The 26246-nt window shown below is 36.4% G+C and overlaps 1 protein-coding gene across 1 annotated transcript; it reads left to right on the forward strand.

Annotated features, from left to right (window-relative positions):
• LOC125681744 (glycine receptor subunit alpha-3-like) lies at nucleotides 1–25644 on the forward strand. The gene is made up of 8 exons (XM_056157048.1): nucleotides 1–594; nucleotides 14105–14166; nucleotides 17986–18053; nucleotides 18565–18791; nucleotides 20382–20464; nucleotides 20588–20764; nucleotides 21074–21474; nucleotides 24528–25644. Exons 1-8 carry the CDS (start codon nucleotides 506–508, stop codon nucleotides 24729–24731), a joined length of 1311 nt encoding a protein of 436 aa, XP_056013023.1. The 5' UTR covers nucleotides 1–505; the 3' UTR covers nucleotides 24732–25644.
• Nucleotides 25645–26246: the final 602 nt, after the last annotated feature.

Genomic DNA, 26246 nt, shown 5'->3' on the forward strand with positions numbered 1-26246 from the left:
AAATACTTTAGCATGCCGAGTGTTTACTCGTTTCCCTATAGCGTCCGTTTATTGACTGTCTAGTGGCTGGTGCTGAATATTTCCAAGGTGCATAGATTTGCAAATATTAGAAATTTGGTTACAACGATCGATTACTCTGAGACGGGCCCGTGTAGACGCAGTCGATTTCCATCCAGGCAGATGTAAATGTACCACCCTCTGACGAGGTTCTAAACTCGAGGACACATTCGTGCACTTTCTTTAATTTTTTCACCTGAAATGCACCGATGTAGTAATCACACATGATACATCAATTTCGGGTCTGTTGATGTCACGTGACGAGGTGTTCAATGGTTGTTTCGGAACATGCAGTTTATCCCCCGTCACCGATAGATATACGTCATATAAACCAGAAACCTTAGGGATAATTAGTGCGTTTTTACTAAACCCTTAAGTTGGTGAACTCTATGGAAAGAAGAACCTGAGTGCAAAGTTGCCATAATTTGCATTTGATACGTGCTCAAAGATGACTTTGGTTGGAGTGTCGGTATGTTTGTTTGTGTTAAACGGAATTGCGATTGGCAGCAGTCAAAAAGCTCTCAAAGACTTTTCAAGGTAAGTTTTATTTTTTATTTGGATACCAATTATTCTCTAAACCTTATGATTTTTGTCTACTACATAACACCCTGCTACGATTATTTTTTTAGAAGAATGCTCGCTGGTACCTGGATCAGAAAGTAAAATATAGGGTTCTAATTGAGACACGTGTATAGCATAAGTTGGTTTAAAACTTACGGAGTCCTAGATAAACTTCTAAATATCAGCCAAAATTTTAAATTGTACATAGTGATATGTGTATTATTGGTAAATTCATATAAATGGATTATTATTCTTCTTGACAAGTTTAGGTTATTAACGCTAAACGTCAAACTTCGGATATGCCGTAAATCATCGTGTAAAAAACAAACTTTGCAATGATGAGTCCAACATTAAAAAAACTTCTTAAAGAACCTGTCTTTTCTTCTGCAAATTATTCCCAATAATCAACAAGTAGCAAGCGATGGCAAAGTTTATTCAACACACTAAAGTTCACCAATGTTTGTGTAAATGAGTATTTACCAGCAAAGCAACATCTTCTTAAACCTTTTGATTTCAGGAACGGTTCTTTTAAGATATCAGAGATTGGTTAATCATAAAGTTTCTTTGTCCTGTTCACATGAAAACCTGTTAAAAGAAGTCCCTCTCCGTTTTGTACGTAGACTTTAATTCAATTGCTGACTCATGGCTAATTATTCGTAGAGAATGTTAAAATGAATTCTACCAGACAATTTCCTAGTTTTTAGGGTAAAGTACTGCCACCTCCATTTCCCTAATGGAATAGATAGCGTAATAAGTAACACGTATGATTAGATAGCCTTACGAACCTCTAGATATTGAAATATCTCAAAATGATCGGAGTTTTCCTTCCAGGACTTCAAAGATTTCTTTTCCCCCTTTATACACATCATTAGTATTTCGGGGAGAGAAATAATTAGAGTTTTTCAATGAGACATTATATAAACGATGCGGCCAATACACAGGTAACCCTCCAAAATACGAGTGGCAAATAATGAATACACTTTGACAAGCTTCAATGTTACGGGAGTTAGAATTCTGCAACATTTATCTCACCTCACGGAAAAGATCGTAGATGATATGAAATGAAAAACAGAAGCAATACACACTGTCTGCGGTATTCACTTAGTTTGGCATATCGGTCATATAAAATTTATTTACCTGAAATAATGTTTGATAAACACTTGGGTTAAAGGATATACGAAACTTTTATCGATATTCGCTGTCTTAATTCACCCTTCCACACCAGATACTAGAGATATACCCTGTTATTAGCCATTTAATAGATACTGAATGCAAGTTTTACGTGAGGATTCCATCATAGAAATTGTATGAAAATATTTGGCCCAGTGCTCTAGATGTTATTGCTATGAAATTGACCTCAAATTGCTCCTAATTTACCTACATTCAAAAATATATCACTGGTAATATGAATTCAGATAATAATACGATACCATTGGAAACACTTTGAAGACCGCATATGGTTGGTCTTTTTCCAGATTGCCAGCTTATGTTGCTGAAAATATTTCAATATTTTGGTATTTACTGCCCTGATTCATTTGTTTATCAGGTTGGTTAGAAACATACACTATGGCACTTGAAGCAATCTGACCGTTGTCCAAATATCAATATTTAGCCTTTGTATATGTAGAAGACGAACCGTGAGATTCGGTTTAATATTGAAAATCATTGTGTGGCATCTAGTCGTTAGTTATATTAGTTTAGGTGAATTCCCTCAATACGTCAGACTGTTTGACTTTGTATAAATTGCATTAGAGTTCATGAATCTAAACATCTCCATGCTCCTATGAACATCACGAATTTGTGCGTCGTTTTGCATATGAGACAATGTGGTTGAGCCTACTATAGATTTCGAGGCGGTTCTTTAATTGCCAATTGCAGAGACGTGCTAAGATAAGGAAGAAAACTCAACAAAATTAATTTGAAGAAAACCAAGTTGTATAAATGTTTCTTTTTGATAAATTGATTTCTATGACATATCATGCATGTACGTAAGAGTTCACTTGATTATTATTGAATACATCAGGGAGGTTGAAAAGTTTAGATAAAGCAACCCAATGATTGATAGGAGTCTCACTTAGTTCTCTCTGGGAAGTATAGATATATCTCTTTTAGTCTCTCTCTGTAAGAAGTTCCCTGGAATTCAGTTCGCGGTATCTCGACCCCGATCTAAATACCTGCAGGCCGCAGAAATCTCGGTATGGTACAAAAGCTTTTCTTATATCTGCATCCAGTGCACACTAACATACTTCGAAAATGAATATCGAATAATTATGCATCGTTTCTAGATAAATTCACCGTTTATGTAAACAAAATGAAAAGTGTGCAAATCATATTCATTGTAACCAATAAAATGTACATGGATGTAGAATACACCTTTATATATATATATATATATATATATATATATATATATATATATATATATATATATGGTTATAAATTCACATCTGCACCTCACGATCTACAAACCAAATATCCTGCACTGTGACCAGCGCGTTAGATCGCTCGACTATCGAATTAAACCATATAACATTCATCATGTATATAAAACACATTTTAATATAGATAAATGGAATGCTGTTCAAACTATATAGTCATCTTTTGGCGGACACGTGTGTTAATCTTTTCTACTAAAGTATCGAGATGCTGCGATCTGTTTTTCGTCACTTTTGACCCTTCAGTGTAAATTACCTACATGTATTTGTTAAGTCTTTATCACCTAAAAGCAATATGTTTTTCGCGGGAAACACTGGTGTCAACTTTTTTGACATTTCTGTAATTTATTATAATCCGCTTTGTAAATTGTTTGGAAGTATCAATGATTTAATTTCTTTGATTTAGGGATAAGACCTATTAAATACATTTTATCTTAACTTTGTATTCGTACCAAATTATAAATCACATGGAATGTTTGTAATAAACATATCCAATTTTAAAGGGTTTTTTGTGGAAACGTGGGACAATAGACACACTGTTTTTCAAATTGGACGTATTGAAAATAGAGAAGTTTCCACATTTCGTCATTGAACATTATAAGCATAACTGTTGCAGATCTGAAGCAAAAGTGCACTTCACAACTGTAAAACATTCTTTGTAAAATGCGCTTCGATTACACTAACGCTGCAGTTAATATTTCTCTTTTGACAATCATGAGTCAGAGCGAAAAAAATAAAAAGGCCAGCAACCTTAAGTATATAAAGTAGGATATGTTTAACTGATAAATAAACCAATAAAGGAGGTAGTCATTTGATATTATTAGCGTTTTATTCTTTTATATACTGTGTTGAAAAGATATCAAATTATCTAGTCATTGTCGAGTTCCGGGGTATTAACAAGAAACTATCTCATGATCTGTTGGTTTTGTCTAGAACAGGAGATAGTTGCGAGTTTTAATCCTTTCGACGGCAGGTGCCCTTGGCTGTTTATTCTAACCGTCTGACGTAGACGTGTTCAGTAAAAACTGACGTTTTATATCACTTTTTTTTCTATTCTTCCAGCTCTTAGCAATCTGAAATAAACTCTAGCTCGTCCGAGCTAATATTTCTTTTCTCAACGTCAATGTCCGGCGCACCGGTCGTGGAATAGAGAGACATGGTTCTTCGCTTAAGTGTACCATGTTTTACATATTTGATTATCCGAAGTCTGTAATTGAGTGTGATGTTAATCTTCCCCCTAAAGAAAACTTGAATACTCTTATAAGATGCATTACATAGCTGTTTTGTTTGCTATAGCTTTCCGTGTTTTAACGATAGACATACATGCACATACATGTTTAAGCCTTCCTCGCCTATGTTTACATTTCACGGCTCTTTGTTCTTCCCAAATCCTCAGAATCACAAAAATTGTAAATATATATATATATATATATATATATATATATATATATATATATATATATAAAATTAAAAATCGTCCAGTGTGTAAAAGTCTACATTTGTCTTGCGCATGATTCGGTTTCTGACTATATGTCCGAGAATGTCCCTGTTTTATCTAAGATTATACATATATTTGTATAAATATTTTGGGGAAATTAATTCACCTGATCCATAACTAGGTCCAAGTGAACTAGTACGAGGGCGAGTCAGTAAGTAACCAGCGTATCCCATTTCCGATTGATCGAGACGGTCATAATTTTCATGCCTTGTTTCAATACATGTTTTATACTTGGGAACAAAATTGCACGAGTGTCGAGTCACTCTTTAATAAGATATTGAATGTCAAACATGGCTAGTGATGCAAAGGCATGCTTTTCATCTAAAGTTGGGTACCGTGCTATAATTCGGTACTTGTATTTAAAGGGTAAAACAGGCCAGGAAATACAGGACGAGTTAGCCGATGTTTATGGATCTTCTACACCATCTTATGCTCAGGTAAATTCTGGGTAGGGAAATTCAAACGCGGTAGAACGTCTTTAGAAGATGAAGCCAGGTATGGACGCCCACTGGATGTCACCGACGTGTAAGGACGTTCTGGATCTGGTATACTCTGATAAGCGAATTCGGGTGAAAGAAATAGCGCATGGTAGCGTTTCAACAATCTTACATGATCGTTTAGGTATGCGCAAGCTAACAACCTGTTGCGTCCCCAAATCCCATAGCGATGAGCAAATGGCAACCAGAGCATCAGTATGCAGCCCCTTGTTGAAGCGGTTTAGGTCAAAAGATGATTTTCTTTTGCGTCTGGTGACTGTAGATGAGACTTGGGTTCATTATATAAGCCAGAGAATAAAGCTCAGAGTCGTCATTGGGTAGGCCAAAGAAATTCAAGACGCAATCATCTGCTGGCAAGATGATGGCCACAGTATTTTGGGTCGCAAAAGGCGTTATTATATTGAACTTTTTATCCAAAAGAAGTACAATAACTGACTATGCAAACTTGCTAGACCAACTGAGAACCGACATCCGTGAAAAACATCGAGGTAAACTCTCTAAAGGTGTTTTGCTGCAACAGGACAACGCGAGAGTCCACACTTGCAAAGTTGCAATGGATGCTGTAGAATGAAACGGGTATGAAAAAATACCACATCCTGCCTATTCGCCTGCCCTAGCTCCTAACGTCTTCTTCCTATTCCCAAACTTGAAAAATCCGTGGACGTCATTTCCGGTCTGACGAAGAAGTCGTGACGGCAGTTTAGGAGTGGGTCAATGGAAAGGATCCTGACTTTTCAGTTCTGGGCTGATGGCACTTAAACACCGTTGGTCTAAGTGCATCACACTAGAGGGCAATTGCATCGAAAAAGAAGAGGTGAATCTCAACCGGAAGTAAGTTAGGCTGGTTACTTATTGACTCGCCCTTGTATGTTCAAAGTTTGTCCGATTGCGAGGTGTTTTTTTTTTTTATATTTTATTTTGGTCCTATTGTGAGTTACTTTACTTCTTCAAAGCTCCAGCCCGGGTCTATTTCTGTAAATTTCTCAATTCGCACAAAGCATTCCTTTGTACTAAACGGGAAATCAAACTTCTTTGATTAAAGGAATTTTAAAAAATGATGAAGCGAAATATGTGTATAATTAAAATCAGTTGTACACAAGGAATCTCGGAACTTCCTCTCTAATAACCTTGACATTTAACACCTGGTCTTGGATATCGATATTGCATCCCAGACCAGATCTGCATCGCAGGTCGTTGCATAAAAATCAGAGAATAAATCTAGCATATATTGTCTTTCAGAAACCATCAGCTTTTACATTAGACCTTGAAAATCAAACAAGCTGTAGATTCTTATACAAAGTATCCTATCTGAAAGTTTGATAAAATCTGATAAAAAAAAATGTAGTTTAAATCATGTGCACAAGACTTTTGGAAAAAATATTTCTTCATATAATTTAGCTTTTGATATAAATCAGATATGAAATGTGGCTTGAGTTGATAACAGTAACATGAAAGTATTTTCATGAAGTATGGATTTAAGATTGCAAGCATCGAACATTTCACATTGTAATATCTAAATATCGTTTCAAGGAAAAATGCAATTCACAGTTTATACACGTAAAAATGATGATACAATTTTGAATAATTAAGCCTCGAACCAGTTGCCCCAAATTACAAAGACTTCAGAAAGCCAAAATTCGTCTTTTAAGTACATTTACGTGCAAGCATCCATATGAAGTATACACTCATGTACATGTAGCTTTGTAGTTCGTTGTCCAGTGTGGATCGAAGTAAACGATGCAAAGAATTGACAGATATAAAACATTTATATCAACATACATGTGAAAAAAATCTGCGTGTGGTATATGACTCGCAGCTCAAGAAAAGAAAAACAAGCGTTGGGTCACAGAAATATATAAAGAAAATACTTTTTTTTTTTTTTTTTTAGAATAACCTGACTACGAATTGTCAAAATCACGTAATAGTATTTCCATGTGGAGTCCAGTAGGACGTTCCCTTCTCAGTATGAAGGTCTTGTTTTAAATTTAAAGTATATTTCTTTATTGTCTAAATATATGACGAAATACAAAATCGGAGAAAAAGTGGAGATCTATGTGCTTATTAATGGGCCATATGACATCGGAATTTGCATTACTGCACATGAAATTTAACATATAGTTGTTTTTTTAAAAAAAACTTTAAACTAGTTGCAGTTACTACAAATTGAATATTCATAATGAAAATACTAAAAATAATGTGAAGCAATCTAATCTCAAAATCGTAAAGGTGTCTTATAAAGAATCCCAAAGTCATCAGCTTTTTTTTAAACTCATGTGATTAACATCGTTTTATCATAAAATTCTAAAGTTCAAGTAGAATTTATGGGGATCTGTATTGAAATTATCGATCTAGATAGAAGAACTGCATGCAAATGCATTTTAAGATATTTTTTATGCAAAGTTTACAGGTACTTTTCATATATATTTACTTTGTGTAACTAAATCCTTCCACGAGTTGAAAATACGTTTCATTTATCAGATAATAACTGAATCTCTAGACTGCATGTCTGGTACCATATCTCGTGTGCAATGTAAAACGAAATCACGAATACAATGCATTATGAAAGAAAATATAAGAGTCTAACCCCCCTCCCTTCCTGTCGCAAATATGGGTCCTTCCAAATATTGTATATGTATACAATTCAATATACTAAAAATGTGTTTGGAAATAATATAAGGAGCACGGAAGTTATCAAAAATCTCAGGGTCGAACATCTTTGAGATAAGAGCGTTCAAGGACTGCAAACACTCGCCTGTACTTCCTGATGTCTGTAAATATTCTCTACAAAATTTGGTCATAATATTCATTTTAAGTACATTTTAAATGAAACCTACGCTCTAATCTTTATGTAAATTAAATCATGTCAACAGATCGGACAGAACATAATCTACTTAGCGGAGACAAAGAAAACAAGTGGCCGTGTGGGGAATAGCTTCCAGTTTGTCTGAATTTCAAAAGCCCGTGTTCAGAGTGCATGTGGGACTGCTTTATAGGTCCAAAGATTTCCTGAAGAAATATATTACTATAGTAGAATATTCTTTTCAATCGCACCCCCCCCCCCCCCCCAATCAAAATTAAATTGAACCATCCTCATGTAGTATTAGTTGGTTATATATATTGTTTAACGTTCCGCTCGACAATTTTTCACTTATATGGAGACGTCACCACTGCCTGTGAAGGGCTGTAAAATTTAGGCCTATGCTCGGCGATTTCGGCCTTTGAGCAGGGAGGGGTCTTTATCGCGCCACACCGGCTGTGACACGGGGTCTCGGGTTTTGCGGTCTCACCCGAAGGACCGCCCCATTTAGTCGTCTCTTACGATAAGTAAGGGGTATACTGAGGACCTATTATAACCAGGATTCTCAAGGAACTGTACTGGGGAGGTGGGCATTTTCGTCAAAAGGAAATTACAATGAGCACTCACCATGAGGAAAATTGTGTATTTTGTTTCTAAGAAAGAATGAATATATTATTTCCAATCCGCACTACTGACACACAATTTTTTTTTTAAATGTAGGCAAATTATGTTTAATCTGTGGATTGCGGTGACATATTTAGCAATTCACTACATTGTTTTGCTTGCTAACGTTGTTTTGCATCCCATTTGAAAATTTTCACTCATAAAAAGACATTACCAGCTGTCGGCGAAGTTTTAAGTTATATACATTGGACTCAAGACGCCAACAACTAGCGTGAAACCGGACCTTTCTTTTTCGAAAAGGAAAATTGTAAGGCCAGGAGCTTAGCAGAGCAATAGCCCACTTTATACTACACACGGCGCCGAGATCAACAATCATACCCATGTTATATTGTAAACGGCGCCGAGATCAACATTCATAACCAGGTAATACTGTACACGGCGCCGAGATCAACAATCAAACCCACGTTATACTTTACACGGCGCCGAGATCAATAATCATAATCACGTTATGCTGTACACGGCGCCGAGATCAACAATCATACCCATGTTATATTGTAAACGGCGCCGAGATCAACATTCAAACCCACGTTATACTGTACACGGCGCCGAGATCGACAATCATACCCATGTTATATTGTAAACGGCGCCGAGATCAACATTCAAACCCACGTTATACTGTACACGGCGCCGAGATCAACAATCAAACCCACGTTATACTGTACACAGCGCCGAGATCAATAATCATAGCCACGTTATACTTTACACAGAGCCGAGATCAACATTCAAACCCACGTTATACTGTACACGGCGCCAAGATCAACAATCAAACCCACGTTATACTTTACACGGCGCCGAGATCAACAATCAAACCCACGTTATACTTTACACGGCGCCGAGATCAATAATCATAATCACGTTATACTGTGCACGGCGCCGAGATCAACATTCAAACCCACGTTATACTGTACACGGCACCGAGATCAACAATCATACCCATGTTATATTGTAAACGGCGCCGAGATCAACATTCAAACCCACGTTATACTGTACACGGCGCCGAGATCGACAATCATACCCATGTTATATTGTAAACGGCGCCGAGATCAACATTCAAACCCACGTTATACTGTACACGGCGCCGAGATCAACAATCAAACCCACGTTATACTGTACACAGCGCCGAGATCAATAATTATAGCCATGTTATACTTTACACAGCGCCGAGATCAACATTCAAACCCACGTTATACTGTACACGGCGCCGAGATCAACAATCAAACCCACGTTATACTGTACACGGCGCCGAGATCAATAATCATAATCACGTTATGCTGTACACGGCGCCGAGATCAATAATTATAACCACATTATACTGTACACGGCGCCGAGATCAACAATCATAACCACATTATACTGTACACGGCGCCAGAATCATTCCCAGGACCTTCTTTTTGTCACGCGAACGCCGTAACTACAAGTCTAACGCGACTGGTATATGTAAATGATAGAAAATAGGTAAATAAAGAGTATATACATGTACTTATGAACTCGTTTTCGTGTAAATAGATCATCTTTCTCTTCGGAAAATTTTGCAAGTTATTTACATTTTCATTGTTTTTTGCCTTTCAAATTTCTACAAATTGTTTGATTGTTTTTACGCCCCGTCAAGAATTTTTCACTCATATTGAGATGTCACCAGCTGTAGGTGAAGAAACATTTTAGACCTATGCTTAACAGTGAGGGTTCTTTATCGTGCCGACGCCTGCCGCGACAAGGGACCTCTGTTTTTAAGGTCATATCCAAACAACCCCGGGTGTTTTGTGAGGAGCAGTCACTACACACGTCTTCGTTTTGAGGTGGCCATGGCACGAGCGGGGCTCCAACTCACGACCTCCCGGTTACGAAGCGAACGCTCTACCACTGAGCTACAGCGACCGGTTCTCTACAAATTATAATGACAACCATTCTCTCATGAATGTATTGCAGTTGTAAGCAATACGCATATGGATACAAATAAATACAATACGTCTATTTTAACCTGTTCACGATTGGGAATTCCTATGGAAATGAGAGTAGAATGTTAAATACCTGGGGTTGTGAACTGTGAAGCCTCTCGTCGGCATACGTTTTATGAAGCGATGACATGATTTTCACAAATTAAATTTATTTCTTTAAAAGTAAATCTATTGGATTTAATAGAGATACGTGCTTCATACGGAATGGAGCTCTACGAAGTATTAAGACTTACCTGTGCACCACGTTGTATGATAGCGAGCCAGCGCGGAGCGCTGGCTCGTACTGCGAGCTCTAATGACTAGAGCGCGGGAAATAATCCGAGCTAAATCTCAACCTCTAACAAGAATTTTTATTTGACGCCAATCCCAGAAGTCCCTCGTACAAAATGGCGGATGGTTCGATTCGTAAAATAATAATAATAAAAAATCTTTGAAGTATTACAAACCTTTCTTATTTGAAAGGAAAGGATGACAATCATATTCTTCCCCCTTTCTTTTTCTTTTTAAAATATTGTCTAAAGAAATGTAAACAGTCACGTCACAACACGCTCGTTGCATTTCCCGCTAAACTGGTTCCTACATTGGCGAGAAGAGCAAGACAGTAATCCTACGTATTGACAGTGAACCAGATCAGTTTTCCTTGTTTTCAATAAAAAAAAATTGAAAATGTATTCACATATGCTGCGCTCGCCCCAACGGTCACACCGTAATCATATTAGCGAGCGAAGCTCGCGTCGCGACGAGCTCACTCCAATGATTACACATATGAGTCACGTGATTTGCTCTTCATCAGCTGAAAAAAGATGAGTATTACCCATAATGCTTCTGGAAAAATGTCGCCGTCACTGCGGTATACTTCATGGACAAACCCGTAATTAAAATAATTAGACTGTTTAGAAAGTACCATAAACGTTTTTAAACTCCAGACAAGCTTTCTTATAGCTTCAAACGTTTTGTTTTTGCTTGGTTTGAGAGAAGTAGAAAAAACATTGCAGCTAATATGACGTCACAATATAACTGTTTACATCCACCGCGTTATATTTCCCGCGTTAAATGAAGAGGCGGATAAAATGTCTATAAGTCGTGTTGCAAGATGTTAATGGGCTTCGCTCGTCTCAACGGTCACATCGTACAACATATTAACAATTTATGTTCACAGAAAGGAACATATGTTTGTAACTGTTCGAGTCCAAACTACTTCAACTTTTAACGAGCGCCCTGTTGTTATGTCATGTCTTTATTCTCCATTTGATTTCAGTATGATTTTATACCATGCGGAAGAGGGACTTTCAAATTTGAGATAAAGTAGTTCTAGAGGTAATACCTAAAATGATTCCTCCAAGAATTCCGTACCCGAGGCTATAATGCTGAGATAATCTCACACGAATCTCATAAAGAAATACTAGTATACTAACTGTACAGTGAAACCTAAGAATGAGGTCAAAGTTGCGCTCATCTCGGATTTAATGCTTTGGAGCAACAATTCAGACACAAAGTTTTACATCTCGCATTGCAAAGGAAAATATTTTTTAATATTGTTTTCTACAATTATCTCAAAGTAATGTGCAAGGGCCTGCGTCTGTGCGATGTGTTACGTCTATGAAAGGTAAAGATAACGAACAGTGATCAATCTCATAACTCCTATAAACAATACCAAATAGATAGTTGGACAAACACGGACTATGTGTAGGGTACAGCGTGTTACGTTTATGGGATGTGTACAGCCATTCTCTACCCAGAGTTCCGTGCGCTCATGCACTACACCTCTGTCAACGGCTTTTTACAGAAATCTTGTAAAAGTTTCTAATATTCAACATTTATGTTTTCGACTAAATATCTAGTCATACTATGAAATGTTTTGGTGCAATTAAATTGATGCTTACTGTAAATTGTTTAAAATCGCCGTTTTCTGATCCTAAATTTGGAATTACTTCATAAAATGCATATGAATGTTGGACATCCACGTGGTGAAGATTTGAATGTAAACATAAAATCAAAAGTAAGAAAGGCTGTAAAAATACGATAAAAATTGTGAAATAAGAGACAAACAGCTAAATGGTAAATATGTACTTATTAAAGTGTCGGTGGGATATGAAAAGAGCCTGATGTCATCACCTGTTACCAGAACTATTAAACGAAAAGGAAACTGAGAATTATTGTTTATATCATGTGATTATATCGTCAAGTGATTCCAAGCGTTGACAAAGGTGTATGTGAAGCTTGCGTAACGCGTCCTCTGGTGGGAGAATGGTGTACAGCGTGTTACGTTTATGTGATGTGTACAGCGTGTTACGTTTATGTGTATAGCGTATTACGTTTATGTGTGCAGCGTGATACGTTTATGTGTAGTGTACAGTGTGTTACGTTTATGTGTAGTGTATAGTGTGTAAACTGTTTGATTAGAATTGTGATAAGGAGAGGAGTGAAATTGGTCAATAATAGAGATCCAAACTTTCCCTGTAGAAAACGTTTATAACTACATATTTCTCGGACAGTTTATCAATGAACATACGTAGGGTTAATCTTGGGGTGAGACAGGGCTGTTAGGTCAGTAATTCACGGAAAGGTTGTAGTCCATGGGCCTCTTGTTTGATGTATTAATGCTCCATTAGCACATGTTTACACACGTACCTTCATACAGTTACATGTGATTAGTAAATTGTACGTATACAGACCCAGATAGTATATATGTACTGTCATCGAAAGCACAAGTATATCAAAACCACTAAAGAAATGGCATTGTCTTTCATGATTAAACATTTGTATCTAAATGTCGGGCAACTTTTGTTCCAAATACCACAATTCCCTGTGGTAAGTTTTTGGTTGTTAGTTGTGTGACAAAGATTATTTCTACAATGTAATATACGACATGTGCCTGTATCGTTGATCCCAGTAGTATATATTGGTGGCAAATACGTATATTATATACCATTTGTGGCGAACAATCAAGTCTAGAAGCCTACTGGGAGCTTCTGAAGAAGATTCGTGTCATTCATTGAATGCATAATTCACAATTAGATAATTTCCACCATTAATCATCGCCATCTCTGACCGATGATGACGATACAAGATACGAAGATGAAATTCATTGAGAAATATTTACAACCTAAGCTGTATCGATGTCTTTATTTCTCGATAAAAGCATCGATCTTTTAAATAGACGTAAAGCCTACATTACAAAATATAAATACAATGCAGGAATAAATGTTTAGGGTGTTGTATTATGGACAATGGAAGCATGACGGAATTATACGGATATTCCATTATACAAAAGACCTTGACTTTCATTAATTAAATATACTCATCGTATTATTCGTTTATTATTTACTAAATCATTTACTGAAATTATTTATACTAAGATTTAACTTTTTGTGTATTGGTGAATTAGTAGACAATGAATGGATTAATTTCTGATCGTAAATTATTCAATTCAAATCTTTATCCACCGTTCATTCTTAACTAATAAGGCACCAGAATTTCTATCTTTATCTACTGTTCATTCTTAACTAATAAGGCACCAGAATTCTTATCTTTTCCCACCGTTCATTCTTAACTAATAAGGCACCAGAATTTCCATCTTTTAGTCAACATCAAGTCATTGTCTTTCTTCTTTTTTTCAGAACAGAGCGCTTATCTCTCATAGAAGAGAAGATAGGGAACTCGCCGCCCAATTTTAACGATGGTAAGACTGACGGGGAATGCTTGTATTAAGTTGTGATATTCGTAATTCGCACTTCTTCCTGTCTGTCAGAATATAAAGAAAACAAAGTTGTAAATCTTTTAAAAGTATATATGGTATTTTATGTATGTCGAATCGTAGACACAGCGACCCACGAGACGTATTAACTTTATTGGAAAATGTCACTCAAACACTTTACAGAATATCGTTATGCATCTGAAAATATGTTTATTTCTAATATCTTGATGTGTACGATTAATATTAACCAAGATAGATCTGAAATATCTATATTTTATCAACATAACGTATTATTTTAAGTTATGTAATGCAAGATATCTGCGTTTTTACTTCAATTTGCGGTAGTAAAGTAGGTTGTAATATACGCACGTACATTCCGTTCAGTTTTGAAAATTTGAAGAATGGTCGTACAGTCTTCTAAAATCAGAGTAAAGCAAATCATATGACGTCACATTGTTGTATAATCAGAATGAGACAAAACATGGTAATGAATTCTAATGAAAAGTGCAAGAGCTACAAACTAGGCTAAGACCGTCCCCGCCATTTCCGCTGTCAGTGCGGAATGCAGTTGTCCAAGCCATTTTATCACAGCTGACCAACACATCTCTACTGATGTTACATGTTCAACTTTGTTTATTGTGTAAATAAGAAACAAACACAGCACGGAATCCGTAATGGTTAAGTTCCAAGACAACAATTTTCAGATCCTCGGCGAAGTCGCTTGGTTAATCATGGAGGGAATTTTCATGCGGGTTGTTAATTGACATTGTTGATGTTGAAAGTTTTAATTGCAACACATTTATTTCGTTCCCTTGAATATATTACTTTTTCTGTTTCTGATCTGCTGATTGCACGAAGTTACTGAAATCCATCGCGATGGTCTTTCTCTGTCACAATACATGAAAGCTTGAATCACGAACGTAACAACACAACATATACATTTTCAGCACGCAGAGTTACTGGTGGATCTGTAGCTCTCTGTTATGTCAAAATATTTTTTCAGAGAGCTACAGTTCTGCAGCTAGCAAAGAGTGTACTGTGTTTGAAACCTAAGCCTGCTCTCATGGTAGAATTTTCTGATTACAGACTGGCTGACAGCATTATTTATTTGCAGCATCTGTAAAAGTAACATAAGGCTAATATTGCTTACATCAAGAATTAAAACTTTAAACAATATTTTATTATGCAAAACGTAATAAGAATTGGGCTGAGGCTATATAAATCTTCTCCTTTATTAACTAAGATTGAGAGCGCTTTACTCTAGATCTGCACGTGTGGTATACGTAAAAGCCTTAAAATGAATCAGTTGACGGAAACAGTACTACATTCAATGTCTTCTCAATAGGCGTTAATTATGGGCGGGATTCCGCTTTATCAGAATACAATAGTCAGCTTTTATGTCTTCCTACCGTATATGCAAAAAAATCTTTAACATTAAATATCAACATTAAGGCTTTTCAGTCTAACGATCGCCATTCAGCCTAGTTCTGTCACTTGTCCAGGCGTTGCTGTATATAAAATAAGTAACAAAGATACAGAAATGAGAAAATGGATAAACGGTTATATTCTGCTGAACTTTTAGTTTGGCCTTATCAGAAATCTGGAATGACGTCATTTGATGCTATTAATCAGTTAAAAATTGTGTATTTTATTCTCAGTTTATTGTTTTGAGAAGTATCCAACTGTGGTGTGGGGCAGGTGATATGATGCTTAAATACCACTCAAATGACCTCCAACACATACGTAATTCATCGTCAGCTAAATCAACGATCCCTCGGATCCCCTCGGCTTTCGAGTGATTAATAACTATGCAATATAATGGACAGGGAGCTTGCGTCCAATGACCATTGTAACCAATATGTAATATTGACTGTTCCCGGCGAGGATATCGTGTTGTCAGCCTTCGGGATACTCCCTTTTGAGCGTTAATTGCTTGTCAAATAACAGACCCCAAGAGAAAAAGGGAGATAACTCTTTTTCGTCCATCTACAGAATGTTATTCCCGATATCGCAATTCGATAAAGCCTTATCAGATCTATTTACATCCAGAAGAGTTTCTTTCATTACACGTTCTTCTGAATATAACTGGTCAGTGTGTACAGAAATGAAATAATATTCGCAAGTTTTACACTGTTGACAAAATCATGCTCTTTTGATACAGACTTGTGCATCAGTCGAAAATAAGCAGTATAACTAATCATTAGCATTAAATGAAGTATAGCTGAAACATGGTTACATATTCTACCACGGTTATTGTAGAGATCAAAAGAAATTTCGCGGTCATTATTCCACGATATACATACCTTCATATGTATTAACTGATTATGAGAAAATTGATACACACCTCGCTTGCATTTCGAGTTTTGCTAATGCAACAATAAATTCGATGACTGAATGATTCAATTCTATAATCATAAAAATCAACCAATATATGTTGTAAAACAAATTCATAAATGACTGAAGAACATTTTTCATTCATTATAAACCAATTGTCTGCATTCCGAGAGTGATACACATGTAAACATGGCGATGCACAGATAAGTTTTTCTAAACTGTATTAAAAGCAAATGGTATAATCCGTTAACATCAAATTAAATACTTGAAATATTTTTCAAAATAGATTTAGAATACTCTTACCATTTCATTCTTTTCGTCAGCAAAAAAGCGATGTAGGTCATTTCGGAAACTGCCATGACGACACAATGATTAAATTCGTAGCTATATGTTTTCTGAGCCGTAGTAAAATAGAAATAAATGTTCTTGTTTTCGTGCATGTCGCAGGATTACCTCCTTGGTCTTGAAATGTTGTTTGAAACATAAAAGCCTCGGCCAATGCCTCGGTTTTTATATTTCAAAACGACATTTCTCAACCTCGGAGGTTATCCTGCAACATACACGAAAACTCGATCATTGTTTCTTAATTATATATCAAGTAATTAATGGGAAATATTCATAAGGGTATATCATTCAATATCTTATCAAATGATATGTATTTTATAAGTTTACAATTGAAGATTAAAAAGTAATTTAGAATTGTTGGATTCATGCATGCGTATAGGTCAGTAGTAGGCTTTTAAGAAATGGGTGACACATGGCCGGACAAACGTGTGATTGAATATTTCAGTCTGATGGAGACGTCAACACTGCCGGTGAAGGGCTGCAAAATTTAGGCCTATGCTCGGCGCTTATGGCCATTCAGCAGGGAGGGATCTTTATCGTGTCACACCTGCTGTGACACGGGGCCTCGGTTTTTGCGGTCTCATCCGAAGGCCCACGAAGAGAGTGAAACAGTATGCCTTCCTATGGAGCAGGGGTATAAATCCCCACCCCATAGATAGGAGGGGAAATGTTGAGATGTGTATAGTAGCAATCGTAGTACTGATACTTACCGCATAATTCGCAATTTGCGAAATTTAGTAAGTTTACGAGTGTTTGAGAATAAAATAGCTCAACAAAAATTGAAATTCATCATCTTTCTTCGTTAAATTATCGACCATTTCGACGATGAAATGAGTGATAATTGCATATTTAATTTGATATAGTTTAATTCAAGCAATTTCTTCTTGATATGGTCAGATTAATGTATACCACCGGATGATATAAACAGAATTCACGTCTTCATAACTTTTATAGTTGTCAACATAACAAGTTTATAGTACATTTGTATACGTACATGCATGCACCCTGTACCCACCGAAGCGTTCAGTAGAATACCATCACAGAGGAGCTGATATTCCGGAAATTGCGTATTGCATATTGATGACAATAGTTACTTGATATAAGCCAAGTTACGCTTATTTTCAGATTTTGCAACAAAGGTAGAGTGTCAGCTTGCAATCGACAGTTTCGACTCCATAAATGAAGTAGACATGGTATGTAGATATTGAGATGAAGTAGACATGGTATGTAGATATTGAGATGAAGTAGACATGGTATGTAGATATTGAGATGAAGTAGAATTGGTATGTAGATATTGAGATGAAGTAGAATTGGTATGTAGATATTGAGATGAAGTAGACATGGTATGTAGATATTGAGATGAGGTAGACATGGTATGTAGATATTGAGATGAAGTAGACATGGTATGTAGATATTGAGATGAAGTAGACATGGTATGTAGATATTGAGATGAAGTAGACATGGTATGTAGATATTGAGATGAAGTAGACATGGTATGTAGATATTGAGATGAAGTAGACATGGTATGTAGATATTGAGATGAAGTAGACATGGTATGTAGATATTGAGATGCTTTTTAAAGAATGTATTACATTGTGTGTTAATTATACCAGGTTATACATGTATCAGTTTTGTGGGGGGTGGGGGGTCCTTGCCTGAGGTTGGTTTTTTCTTCATTTCCTTAACTTTACTTTATCTCTACAGGATTTCACAGTGAGTATAATGCTGCACTTAAGTTGGGTGGATGCGCGGTTTATAACTTGGACTTCCGGCAATGACGATATTCTAGAATTTGACTCCAAGAGGCTAGACAATATATGGACACCTGACTTGTTTTTTCCCAACGAGAAAAGTGCGTTCATCCACCATGTGTTCATGCCAAACAAAATGCTACGTGTATATGGTGGTGGGCGGGTCTCCTACACCGTCAGGTAAAATGCTACGTGTATATGGTGGTGGGCGGGTCTCCTACACCGTCAGGTATAAACTTCGTTTTAGTAGTAGTGCAAAGTACAAATGTATTTAGGGGCACTTCACAACACAATCCGGATTAATGGAGGTATCAGTGGGTTGACGCGCATTACATCACTGGATTAACTGAACCCAATTCTAAAGTGGGTTAAGTTAACCCACATCTGATGTAATGTGGGGTAACTAAACCTGATCGAATCAAGTGCAGTGTACATTCGAAGTGAATTGATTAACACAATTTACAATAAAACATATAAAACCTTGATTTTGTTTTAACATATATCAGAATGAAAAAGGTAAAGATAACGAACAGTGATTAATCTCGTCCCTATAACCAATACAAATCAAGAACAGGGCAAACATGGACCCTGACATCAGAGGTGGGATCAGAAGTAATGAGGTAATTGAATCACTGAAGTAAAAAGAATTAATATTTACAGATTTTTACAACAGCTTATCTTTGCTAAATCTACGAAGTTGGTTAATCAAACTGCTCTGAACCGCAGTGGGTTGATTTGATTTAAACATAATTTGTTGAAATATGACATTTACAATGGATTTGGACACAAGTTCTTAAAATTTAAGACAGCCTCACGATACATTATTTTACTCGAACATATAGTACATGTATAATATATTGTATATATACATAAACCGTAGTGGGATAACTCAACAGTCGAGAAAACTGCAGTAGCTTAACTATTGCGGTTTAACATAATCCGCGTTATCGGATGTGATTATACCTTAGATTGTTGGCAATTCAAGGGTAAAAAAACGGAACTATAAATATTGACATAGTTTCAAGAATGTTTAATCAGGATTATGAGATTCCAAAACAAATATCTCCTTTCTATAATAAAGTTGTTGAGGGAAAACTGCCGCAGCACAATCACCTATTTCTCGACAAATAGTTTAGTGCGATTTGTTGAAATACAACCGATGCCACTGTCTGACTGTCAGTTTAAAAATGATCAAAATGAAGCAAATGTTAACTTGGCAGTTCGGTGTATGTTTACATGGTATTCAGAAAATGTTGTATTTTGACATGCGGGTTGATGCCGCTTCATTTTTTCTTCTGTTGTGATCGACGTTTGATAAGCACCACATCGTCTAGCGACAACAATTTCGACAGAACTACTTCGGGAAATTCTTCGATAATTAATGCAATCAGGTTATTCCCTTCAACTTTAGAACTTTAATAATAGTAGGACTTCTCATTTTATGCTTACCATCCGATACATTTCTTTGATCATGACCAGCAAACGTTAAGCAGGTGGCAAAGTGCGCCCGAATTCTCTCTTCATTCATCCGCCAAGAGATCACACCTAAGCCTACTCACGTACATGTAATTTTCACTTAAATTCACCGTTTGAACTCGGACAGTGATGGTATTTACAGATTTCTAGAAATCTGTGATAAATGAGTTTTCGGTATTTTCTTTAAGTAGACAAGTTTTCTACATATATTTATTTAATACAGCGTTCATGTAAATTCCCATGAATTTTTAAAAGATAGTTTGCTTTAACTTCTTCATTAATTTATTATTCCAGACTGTCGTTGACGCTGAGTTGTCCGATGGATCTCAGAAACTATCCCTTTGACAAACAAATCTGCAGAATAGAAATGGAGAGTTGTGCGTATATCCTGTTTTTGTATTGTAGATCAATAAGTGATACTTATAATAAAGTGAATGTTAATTGAATTTTTATACTAACTAAATGAATTATTCATATGTATTTTTTGTATTCGTTGTTAGTTAGCTACAACGAAGACAACATTATATTGGAGTGGACAGGCACGGACAGCTCTAGCATGGCCAATATGACCAGAAGGATAGACATGCCTGTAGAAATCAGCGACAACATTGAAATGAATCAGTTCCGGGTCGTGAAAAAGAAAACGCTCAAGACTCTAAATGAACGTAGAGGGGCAGGTAAAGATGTCGTGATTTATATAGGTTTTTTTTAAAATGTTGACTAGGATATAATTGTAGAGTAGTCTAGTGGCATCTTGTTCGTATTCACTGTTATCTCCAATGGTGTCCATCGTATCAAGATTTTAAGTTTGTTTTATCGTTATCATGGTTTAGCAATTGTTCACGAAAGTAGACTAACATTGGTCATTTAATAATTCTAAAACTACGCTCACATAGACATCATTTGTTCATTACAGTTTGCTAGTAGTGCAGTTACGTTTGAAATTGTATGGAAAAGAACGAGTCATGTTAAGCCATTCTTTTCAGGGAACCACAGTCTCCTACAAGCTGAGTTTCACCTGGTGAGAGACATAGGATACTATTTGGTTCAAATGTACATTCCCAGTATGCTTATCGTTATGTTGTCCTGGATCTCCTTTTGGCTCAATGTGAATGCCGTGCCCGGGCGGATTTCATTGGGCGTGCTGACCGTTCTAACGATGACTCAACAAAGTTCCACCGTCAACGCCACCCTGCCTCGTGTCTCATATACCAAGGCTATAGATATATGGATGTCCTCGTGTTTAGTGTTTGTGTTTGCAGCTCTCATCGAATTCGCGGTCGCCAATGTAATAGCCAGGAGAGATGGTAACAAAGGATTCAATTTCAAAAAAATGTTCTTCCTACCAACATTAAGTGAAAGGAGGAAGAAGAGGAAAGGGTCTGGGGTAAGTCACGTTTATGTTTTGTTATTTTTACATGAATAATATAATGCACAGTGATCAATCTCATAATCCTATAAAGAATACAAAATTTAGAGTAGGTCAAACACGGACCCTGGAAACACCAGAAGTGGGGTCAGAGGCTTAAGAGGTGTAAGCATTCCCTACTGACCGGTTAGACCCGTCGTGTTTTACGTCCCATTCAAAGAATTTCTAGCTGATACGGAGTATAGAGGCGTCACCAGCTTAAGGATAAGTGTCACAAATTTTGACCCATGTATAGTGCTCAAGACTGTAGCAATGAGAGTTTTTATCGAAGAAATGCTTTCAGTGACGCGGTACCTGTGTTTTTAAGGTTATATTTGAAAGACCCGTAACTTTCAATGCTAATGTTGAACGCTTTTAATGTCTTAGCTTTGACACCGCGCCAGGATCGAATGTCGAACCCTGGGCATCCCGGATGCAAAAGTTTAGGTAAAGTTGCCAATTCGTTTCTCAACATCGAGTGTGTTTTAGCATTTAAAAATTAATTCATTAAATATTTGCCATGCCTCTACCATTCTTTCATTATGTGAAAGTGAATTCAATGTCAGAAATACACGTAGATGATTCATTAAACTCATCACAAAATCATTAATTCTCAGAAAAAAACTAATATCCGATCATGTGATTATTATTCCCCACTGCTGTTAACCGATCCCACTGCATGGATAGGACCAACGTTTGAGAATGCCTCTTCGAGTCCAAGCGTCGGATGAGGCAGCCGTGTCGTCAAACTGAAACAAACTCTTCCTTTCCACGAGGGTAGTGTATGAAAAAGTGATGATAACGAACAGTTATCAATCTCATGAATCCTATAAAGAATACAAAATTGAGAGTAGGGCAAACACGAACATCTGAAATCACAAAAGGTGAGATCAGGTACCAAGGAGTAAGCATCCCCTGTCGACCAGTCACACCCGCCATGAACCCTATATCTTGATCAGGTAAATTAAATAATCCGTAGTCAAAATAAATATGTAAAGAGAGCCTTAACAATCGGTAAGAAACACATCAGACAGCATTCCACATAATAAGTTGTGGGTCATCTACATGTACCCTCGTTAGCAGATTCATATTTGTTATGCCAAAAACTTGTATAGTAATTACGTACAATCACAAAGTAATTACCCTGCAATACACTAATGATGACAGAGAGCACGAACCATTTCTAAATTTACTTAGATTATATTTATCTATCCATACAATATTACATGATGATATCCATACAATATTACATGATGATATCTATACAATATTACATGATGATATCTATAAAATATTACATGATGATATCCATACAATATTACATGATGATGGTTGTTGTCAACTTAAACAAAATGATTTTCACTAGCTTTTTTTTTTTTCTCTCAGTCTGCTGTCAACCTAGAACCAATAGGTAGTAATGCACGTCAGGAGAAACATCAAACGTCACTGACGTTGACAGTTTTCAATTTCACTGCTTTATACAAATAGGCACGCATTTTTGCACATTGACTATCAGATCACTATTTTAAACCCCATTCATTATTTGCGTCGAAATCACAACCAGCAGTCATAACTATTACAGAAAAGTGGTTAGACCAATCCATGTACAATGGAGAAGTAAACTTACAAGGGTATTCAATTCTTAGAAAAATCCAAAATATATTTATACTCAAGAAAATCAGATGGCTTTTTTCAGATCACTAGTTGATTATTCCTCCCTAATACTAATCACCTCCAACGCCAAACCAAACATTTTAATGTGACCCAACAATAATCACGTCTGAAGGTTTCAGAATTTATTACAAATCCACACACTCTCATTTTAAAACATATTAGACCAAAATTTTGAACATTTTCGAGAGCTAATGCTAACGAAGACTGCAAGAATCACAGAAATTGGGGTATCAGTCAATGATCTAATTCTAACAAACAAAAAGGAAATATACACTGTAGCGCCGTTTGATACCTTCCATGTCGGCATCAGTGTCCATTCAATCCTCTGCTGCTAATGTAACATATCAACAGGTGCATTTCTTGTGGATCTATAAGAGAAAGAGAGGACGTGTTGTACGGTCATAGACAATTGGGTCAACACGCAAAGACTAAAACCATAGAGAGAAATTTGAAAGAAGAAGTTGGAAGTCTTTGCAAATGAAATTGAGAAAGACATGGATAATTCCACGAAGCTGTGGAAACATCTTCAAGACGTGGAACTGAAAAAATAAAAGGAAGAAGAATATTACACTGCATTTGCGCTCAGAGAGATGGTGAAGTGTTTTCACGAACCCATAATAACAATATTGGGTTTATATACTTTGTTGTATCCCCCGAATCTTGCTTAACGAGTTTATATAGAAACAGATGGAAGGAAAGCACCTACATTTTCATAATTGAAAATATTTAGCTAAAGGGTTAAAAATATATACATAGGTATTAACTAAAACAATATCAGGAATGATAAATAGCAAAGTTCAAATTCTCGCCAAAACACACGTGGTTATCGGGAACGGAAAGCGAGGCCTGCTGTTGCTTTTGATTATGGGATTATGAGGCGCCAAAAATTTATTCCACTTAACTCTCAGTCCCTGTAAAAGTCTGAACAAACGCTTGCTATATATTGTGTACCTGGTATCAAAGGACCAACAAAAGTAAACGAAACTTTCTTTTAAAAATTCAACATGCTTTTGATTTAATCATATTCATACACGTATAAACACATTCGAATTATATTTCAAACTGATCCCACCTCTGGTATATCCAGGGATCCGTGTTTACCCAACTTTCAATGTTGTATCCCGTGTGGGAGTTATGAGATTGATCACTGTTCATTATCTTCGCCTTTTCATTGTTCTATTGAATCAGAAGCAATCATAATCTCAGATCTCAAAATAAGTGATCATTTGTATAGATTTGCTGATTTCTAAAAATAGTTAAATATCAATAAATTGCGATAACCTAAAGTTTGTTTGGATTAGAAGAATTGTTTGAACAATTGATGTATTGGTATAATTATTGTTTACCTATCTCTTCAGGTGTTGGTAGACGACAAAGGACTGATGCGACTGGATCCTGAAATGGATCCTACTCTCGTTCAAAAACACCGAGAACTTTCCGGATTGTTGCACGCAATGTACTTGGATGTTGCGTGTCGCTTTCTATTTCCGATTTGTTTTGGGATTTTTAACCTAGTGTACTGGACAATATATACATCCGATACTTTTCATAAAAACCGCTAACACATATGGAGAAAAGAACTTAAATGTGATAATAATCTCATAATCATGAACTCCAGCTTTCCTATATGCAAATTTTCAGTCAACTCCCATGGCGATTCATAATAGAATATAATGCCATCAAGTTAGATTGAAGCAAGTCACCACGTGCCGTTTACAACAATGATTAACTTTACCTTTGCATTGTTACGCACGCGCTTAATATTTCATGGTCATAGGAAATTAATACAGAAGTTAATCGAAATGTATGGACCAGAAGTCAATCGAATTGATGGACCATGTCGACCGAAGGAAATGTTTCCAAGTGTATGAGTGTGACAGTGTCATAAATCGGATTACATTCCATAAATTTTTACAATCGAACTTGTTGTCTTTCTGAAGCTCAAATGTGTTGGAAAATGAGTTCCCTGTATATCAAATGATTATAAATGTCAGATACATTATGTACATCATTATTATTAAGGGTGCGAATATTCACAGTATTGCTCGTACATTTATAATATGCACTAGTATATGCGCATTGTGAAGTGGTTTTCGTTCAGTCATGTTGAATTTCTGTGATAGTACGAGGAAAAATAGCAGATGTTACTTGATTAATGCAAAAATCTATAAATTGCTTGTGCTCTTGTCTGAATTTTGACAACGATAAACACGTGACATGTACTGCGTACCTATATTTGTAGAACTCTTTGTCACTGTCACATTTCTTGTTGATCTGTACACGTGTACACTCCAGCTCTCTACTGTGTGAACAGTACTTGCTTAATTTCCTTAGAGCCACAGCATAATGTTGGGTTATATCGAAACGAATAACGGAAAACTAATATGTGTACTTGGGTTTTTTTTTTCTTTCATTATTTTGTTTTAACGCTGTATATCTTATTTCTAAATAAAATCACCGGTACAATTACACAAATTGTTTTTGATGTATCTTGATAGACAGATTTACCCTGGGAATAAGGGAGTTCCAAATGCAAGTCGTAGTTCGAATGGGCATCGACCTTTTAGAAACCGCCAAAGGGATTCCGACCTTACAGACTCTCGATAGTAACGATGACGCTGATACAGGGAAAAAATAGAATTTAAAATATGAAATAAAAGAATCATAAATAGAAGGAAAACCCTGCGTTCACGTGTTTTCTTGGGATGAGTAGGCATGACTGTTTCCTCGCTCCATGTTAGTTTTCTATTTCCAGAGTTTGTTTTTTATTTAAACAATGTTCCGGAGAGCTTGTATAATTTCCTCCTGTGTGTTACTGGGGTTTGGTACATGTCTGTACATATAATTTTGACACCTGCTGAAGGTGTTGATCTCTGTTGTCTAATTGGAGCTATTAACAGATCACAGTGATGCGTTCATGCGCAGCGGTTCTACAACAATCTTGGTGAGAACTTTCCGAGCGACGCGGTGGATCCTAGCATGTTTTGGAATTATTAGCTGTTAATTAAACAAAGCGCAGTACCGCAACAGCGAAAAGAAAGTGCAGCCAACGGAGTTGACGTCACATATTTGCCAGA

This window comes from Ostrea edulis, chromosome 2 (genome assembly GCF_947568905.1).
Source record: "Ostrea edulis chromosome 2, xbOstEdul1.1, whole genome shotgun sequence".
In the NCBI taxonomy this organism is placed as follows: Eukaryota; Metazoa; Mollusca; class Bivalvia; order Ostreida; family Ostreidae; genus Ostrea; species Ostrea edulis.